The sequence below is a fragment of the Monopterus albus genome, unplaced genomic scaffold (assembly GCF_001952655.1).
Source record: "Monopterus albus unplaced genomic scaffold, M_albus_1.0 scaffold23.1, whole genome shotgun sequence".
In the NCBI taxonomy this organism is placed as follows: domain Eukaryota; kingdom Metazoa; phylum Chordata; class Actinopteri; order Synbranchiformes; family Synbranchidae; genus Monopterus; species Monopterus albus.
Window position 1 is genome coordinate 3,448,443 of NW_018127903.1, and position 7,182 is coordinate 3,455,624.

Consider the following 7,182-nt stretch of genomic DNA (forward strand, 5'->3'; position numbering starts at 1 on the left):
CACATAGTCTGTTAATATGACATCACAGTGGTTCACCATCATGTATGTTGTTAGATTTTAGATTACTCTTTATTGGCTACACCACCTGTGACCACTAGGTGAGGCTGAAACACTGTTGTTCATCGAACTGAACTGTTGCCATCAGCAGCAGAGAAAAAAACATTTTTTCATTTACACAGTAAATGAGAAAATGTTAAGTAAATTGTGCTGGGATTTAAAGATGTAATATATAGTAGAGTATATAAACCTGCATTATGACCACTTCTTTGATGAGTGCGTTCCTGTGCTGTAGGACAGAAGGAGGTACTTGGTGCCACTCTGCCACTATGTTCATCTACTCGGGTGACGGATGGATTTAGATTATCATTTGGGAGATTAGAGTATGACTCTTATAATCCAGGGAAGGACAAAATGAGAGAGACAGGGGAGGACAAGAAGATAGTGATGTGTGAGAATGACGGCTGAAAGTAAGGATGGGTACGAGAAGTTTGATAAAGAAAAAGCACACATTTAGAAAGAGAGAGAGAGCAAAGTATAGTATATATAAAACAATGGAAGCAGAAAATTATGTATTTTATACTCATGAAAGAAACATTTGTAAAGTTTGCCGTGAAATTATTTGGACAAATATTAAAAGACGACAAACCAGTGTGGGGGAAAACTGAGGAAAAATGAGATTTTCTTAGAGTAAGAGGTATAGTTTTGACAGTATTGTGGCAGTATTGCAGAATGCTACTTGCTATAATCATGAACACCTTATAAATTCTTAAATTTCTTCTGCTCTCAGCAGTACGAGGACACATACAAACCAAAGAACAAGTCGGAGGGAAGTGGAGTGCAGAAAACAAGAAGTCCGGTCCTGGATTCCATCTCCATCAGTGAGGCAGAAAAACAGGCCGTTCTCACCCTCATTAGGGAGGAGGTGCACGCTCATTAATGTTTGCTTTCAGATTGTGCGTTCCATAAGGTTTTGTTCATATGCACAGTTCTGCTCACAGTCAGAATTTCTTTTCAGATCATCACTAAAGAGGTGGAAGTCAATGACTGGAAGAGCAAGTACGAGGACAGCAGACAAGAAGTCAATGAGATGAGGTCAGAAAACATGTTGCTGCAGTGCCTTTTACTCAACTATCATAGACAACTGACCTTCACTTTGTGGGCGGACGTGAGGTTTTGACAGTCAACCAGATTTATTGGTTATGTAAATATGATCTTTATAAACAACAACTCATTAAGCTAAGTAAGACCCATGATGTTTTTTGTCTTATTACAGGAAGATAGTTGCAGAATATGAGAAGACAATCGCTCAAATGATCGGTGAGTTGATGTGTTAGAAGATTCAGCCTACCAAAACATTTGACCTGATGGGTCAGATGTACAGAACAGACTTTTATTTTTCATCTAACTATACGTTTAACTGCTTGTTGTAGTGATTTAGGACAACACTGTGATTTGTTTTTAGATGTATCCCTTTTTGTTTGGTAAATGTGTCATACATTCAATGTTAGCAGACTGAGCACATGAAATGAGTTACTTATCACTCCACAATCATCTCCTTCACTGTTCTCAGAAGACGAGCAGCGCAACAAGCAGAGCTCCCAGCAGGCCTTGCATGCAGTGATGGCGGACAAGGAAGCCGCTGTAGCAGACCTGACCTCCGTGGAGCGCTCCCTGTCTGATATGTTTCGACGCTATGAAACTATGAAGAACACCTTGGAGGGCTTTAAGAGGGTAAGGGGCCATAGATTCATAAGGGCACAGGTTCATGACTAGATCACCACTTGTGGAAAGTGCCTGCTTTAGGTGATGATCGGCAGATAGTTGGTCAGACTACGTTTGGAAGGTATTCTATGATTAGGGGAAGTGGTCGTGAGAGCAACTGGTTTAAATTGAAGGTCACTGGATAAATCTGGCCCTCAGATATAGTTCTCTCACTGAACAAATACCACCCCCACTCCCCACCCACTTGATTTCTGCCCAAATTTTGACCACCATTTGACCAGCAACTTGACCCGAGCAGCTGCTTATTGGAACAGCTGTGGTGGTTATGTTGAGCAGCTTCCAGGAGTAAATGTGTGACTTTGTCTAACTACAGGAATTCAGAAAGATTAGAAGCAGAAGAACTACAATGTTTGGAAAAAAAAATAAGAAAGGGTTAAAAGAATTGCCACCGCTTCAGACTCAAATGCATAAATTAGATACTTGATAGGACAAATATTAGAACTATGAAAGGAGACGCAATGTTGCATCAGCTTTCTCTGTGTAAGGGTGATGCCAGGTAACACGGCAGTTGTTCTCGGTTTCCTTGAACAGAATGAAGAGGTGCTGAAGAAGTGTGCTCAGGAGTATCTGACCAGAGTGAAGCAGGAGGAGCAGAGATACCAGACACTTAAACTCCATGCTGAGGAGAAACTAGACAAGTATGTAGAGACTGACTGCAAGTCAGTCAGGTATGAACTATATGTTTATTTCCCTTTTTCCATGTCTCTGCAAGGGCCAATGAGGAGATCGCTCAGGTGCGTGCGAAGGCGAGCTCAGAGAACACAGCGCTGACCGCCAGCCTGAGGAAGGAGCAGATGAGGAATGAATCTCTGGAACACGCTCTGCAGCAGAAGGTCAGAGACATCCTCATCTTTCTGCATACTTATAATACATGATGAGACAGATTTTCTGCGTCTTAGTGCTGTAATTTAGTATATAGATGTGAATTAAATGTACTCATTTGCTGTGTTGTCATAGAATCAAGAAATTGAAGAGCTCACTAAGATCTGTGACGAGCTGATTGCCAAAATGGGAAAAATAGACTGAACAGTACTTCCTGTGAATCAGCCACCACCCTGCCTTCTCGTCCTGCCTACAGTGACATCAAGTGCATGCCCCCAGCCAAGACGCAGATCTTATACCATGCGCCAACCCTGCATCTCAGAAGCTGCTTATGTACAGATGTCTAAGTTCTCTACACTACGATTGCACTACATGTGACCTGACTCAAGAAGGTTCTGTACATGTCAGTCATTGTTGGGGCTTTGTTATATGCGGCCGCTTCGTTTGTCTTTAGTTCTGATTATGAGGTCATCTGGACCCATTGCACTTTTGTCCATCATGCCAGTGAACAACAACATGCTTGTGACTCAACTTGAATTCCCAGCAGTTTATCAGTTTAAATTCCCAGAAATTCCTTTTGTGGGATGACTTCAGATTGAATGCAGGCTGGAGAGCTGTTATAGAGTTACATTTGGGCTTGTTCTTTCATGTGGTTTTGATGAGTATTGAGATACATTAAAGCAACAATCCATCAATAAATTTTTATAATGTAAACAAGAAGAGAGAAGCTCAGGGGAATTGTGGGGCAGAGTGAGGTCAGGGTTAAACTCAAGCTTCACGGGGGGGGGAGGATTTAAGATTATTTGAGGAAATACAGTAGTCCTTGTTCAAGAGCAGCACTGAAACCAGAATGAGTCTCGACCACGTCAGTGAAGCTGCAGCTGTAAAACATTCACAGTGTTTGCTTTACCTTGTTTACACTACGACATAGTTGGGATTCTGAACAGCTGAAGTAACTACATGGTGTGTGTCAGTCACAGAGGTGTGTAATACCCTGACAATCCTAGACTTTACTGTGATGTATGAACTTTAATGGCATTGTCTTGTCCAATCCACAAAATCAATACAGAGAGGGACCGAAATCATCTGAACCAGTGTACATTAACTATTCTGTGATAAGTGTCCTGAACATCTTGATCAAATTAAAACACAGTTAGCAATGCAAGTGCTCCAATGTGTCAACAGTTCTTCTGTTTTTTAATCACATTTACCTCTTACCACAAAGGAAATAAGGAATTTGACAGCTTTGTAAAAGGTTTTGTCTGATGCTTACTGCAAAAGGAAATAAGGAATTTGACAGCTTTGGAAGGTTTTGTCTGCTGCTTACTGCGTGTGTCATGAGCTCTGGATTTACAGCAGTGCACTAGTTGTGCAACACATAAATCTGTTTCTTTGCATGTTAAGTTTCATAGATGTTTCCAGCACACGGCTTTAGTAATAACTTAGGCTGGGACTTAGTGGCTTGATTATCAGTGAAAATATTTAATTACTGGTTCTGGTTTTAAAATTCATTTTTTTAAATACTAGCTTTTTTCTACAGAAGACATTTTCTTTCCATTCAACAAAATAAGCCACATTTTTGGCCTCAATACAAAACAGTATGCAATTCAAATCAGGAATCATGGACTGGACAAAGAAACTGAAACAAGTTCTAATTGTATTACTTTATAGTTTTCACTAATCACTTCAGTGGAGTCAGTCATTTGTAAAGTTTGAATGTCCAGCCTCTTTACCACTGTGTGCATCCACTTTTGACACAAGCCCACCAACATGCTGCTGTTTATATTTGTGCCATTCTAATGTCCTGTCACCTCTTGTTACACAGCTGGTTTGTTGTTTATAAAATATTATTCAGTTTGAATTTGTAAATTATACATGTCAGTCTCACACTTGTACTGATACATTGGGGACTGTGTGTAGAGCTGCTGAATAAACATAAATACAGTATAATTTGTTCTATAACTTTGTCTCGTTACTGTGTTTTAACAGTTCCACAGGTTCACAGCTGATGTGGCACCCTTCCTGATTGCTGTATGAATTCTTACATCATACATTATACACACACAAACCCAAACTGAGGTCACGATGCCTTTCACATGTGAGACACTGAGCTTTCCAGCAGCTTCAGCTTCATTCTGTGCCCACACTTTGAAAATAAATGACTACAGAAGTCTGTTAAACCCCAGACTAATGGCTTTACAACAATGAACTGTTATTGTCTCCCTGTTAAAGACTTGCTCATTTAAGTCTATTACTTCAGGATGCTGGCTGTGCAGCATAGATGGAGATTACACAGATAAGACTTTAATACCCTCAGACACCTTCCATGCCTAAAGCCTCTCCTCCTCCACCTCAGCTCCAGGTGTCCCCTTCATCAGAGACTCCTCAGCTCTTGAAGACGGTGACCCATTAGCCAGGCGCCATGAAGACTGCTCTCACCATACTACTGTTCATCTCTCTGGCCTGCTACAGTAAGTGTCCACAATACCGGCACCAATGCTAGATTTGGATATTTCTGGCGATGGAGAAGGGTTTAGGTGATTAGTAATAGTCAGACAAATCACTGTGATACAGAAGATCCAGGACTTTTCTCTCCTCAAAGCAGACTTGTTAATTTCCTCAGCAGCAGAGCAGTTTTAGCCTGAGGCACAGTTTGGGACAGCTTCCAGATAAGTCTGTCATAGATTTAAACCAGCAAGTTCAGAAAAACAATAGACATAAATTTAGATCATGTGAAGGCAAAATCTATATACTAAGTTGTTGTGACATTTATAACTTGGAAATGTGTCTGAGTCATAAATTTGAGGAGGGGACAGAAGGTCGTGTATGTATGTCTACTAAATGAACCTGCAACACTGTGTGCATAGTGGGGTGGATGGACTAATAAGAGCACACACCTGCCTGTGAGCATACATGCTTAGTCTCAAGTCAGGTGCTCTCTCCTGTTCTGTCTGCAAAGACTACACCCTCAAATGTCACACATGTGTGGCATCCAATGAGGACGATTGCAACCGACAGGGCTCCAACTCCTGTCCTCAGTATGCTGATGCCTGCTCCACCATCATGGGACCTAGTGAGTAAGCACATACATGCAAACACACAGGAGTATAGGACACAGTAGTGCAAAAATCTCACTAGAGGCCAGTATCGGACTGACAACTCTCTTGTGTGAGGTGGCAGTTACATTCTCCATCTGGTCTCCACTGACAAAGTGAAGTCAGTGTTAATAATGCAGCAGTGGCAGTAGGGAGGGAGTTCATTGGGTTCACAGCATCATTCCAAATTAATACAAGGATTCAGTCTTCAGTCACTTCAAAGCAATTTAAATATGAATGTCTGCTGGCCTTGCACCCAACCCGCCCACGCTCCACCCTGGCTCTTTCAGACACCGTGATGAAGTCATGCACGTACAAGGCTTTCTGCGACAAAGCACGTGGTGCCACTTCTGGAACCAAGATGGAGTGTTGCTTTGGCGATAACTGTAACGGCCCCCACAGGAGCCACAGCCACGGGGATTACCATCATAATGGTGCAGGGGCTCTGGGTTCCAGCCCCGTCCCACTGATCACAGCCCTGCTAGTACGTATGGTCTTCAGTCAGCTGTAAACTCATCCGGGGATTCATCACCTCTTCCTTATCTGTTTATTGTCATGTAATCCATCTGTCCAGAGACACTTATTTTCATCCAAGTTTTTAAAATAGGATTTGAGTTGCAGAAAGGTTCATGTGGTTTGAGACTGGGGCGAAAACAAGTGTTATATCTAATGAGTGCTTCTGATAGCTGAGCTGATGCACTGAACCAGTCTGCATCTTTGCTTTTATCATGTTTGTCTCTTTTTAAAAAAAGAAACTGTCACCTAATAATAGTATCTTCATTAACTGTAGTGGTATGCTCACTTTCAAGTAATGTAAAGCAAGGTGTGAACCTAAGTGTGTTTATGGTGAATAATGTGTGCAAAGTGAAGCACACCTACTCACAGCTCTGGCCTGGCCAATGGGACCCTGGTGTATTTTTGTTAGGTGCCTCTGTGAGTAATTAGGGCACCGCTCACTCAACACCATAGACCCACGTTATCCGCATTTGCTGTTGACATGGCAAAGCAAAAGAAAACTGAACATTTTAATACTATAATATTTACATTTAAAAACATTTGCAATGATGTGTTTAGTGATTTAATCATTTTGTCTGTTCACCTTGTCTGAATAAAGATATAATTACACCATTATGTCTGTGTGTGTACAGTGTGTGTTTGTGTGTGGGTAAGCTCACCTTGGTTTGGCATTTGATATCCTACACATGACCTTTAAATGTGGGAGAAAAGAAATGTGTGTTCATGGTAATGTCCCTGATGTAAAAACATAGCCTACATGTAGAGGCAAATGTACAGTAGAAAAAACAATCTTTCAGCAGAAACATGGGCTCTGTGGAAACTTCAAGACTTCCTTCTGCAACCGTGTAACTTCAATCCTCTGCAGTCACCACAGGATATGAAATCAGCGAGGTGCTGTAGGTCTCTGTCCTCAGGCAGGTCATATGACATGTAACCACTTCCTCTTAACAGGAGGACACAAATTTTT

General features: G+C 41.5%; 1 protein-coding gene across 1 annotated transcript in view; it reads left to right on the forward strand.

Moving 5' to 3' along the window:
• Window positions 1-4,566, forward strand: part of LOC109957038 (transforming acidic coiled-coil-containing protein 1-like) — a 14,323-nt gene extending 9,757 nt beyond the window's left edge. Inside the window, exons 7-14 of the mRNA XM_020594608.1 lie at window positions 770-922; window positions 1,016-1,092; window positions 1,274-1,317; window positions 1,571-1,731; window positions 2,314-2,420; window positions 2,495-2,615; window positions 2,740-3,859; window positions 3,914-4,566. Coding sequence (XP_020450264.1) covers window positions 770-922; window positions 1,016-1,092; window positions 1,274-1,317; window positions 1,571-1,731; window positions 2,314-2,420; window positions 2,495-2,615; window positions 2,740-2,808 — 732 coding nt within the window. The 3' untranslated portion in view covers window positions 2,809-3,859; window positions 3,914-4,566. The remainder of the gene's footprint in view (window positions 1-769; window positions 923-1,015; window positions 1,093-1,273; window positions 1,318-1,570; window positions 1,732-2,313; window positions 2,421-2,494; window positions 2,616-2,739; window positions 3,860-3,913) is intronic.
• The last annotated feature ends 2,616 nt before the right edge of the window (window positions 4,567-7,182 follow it).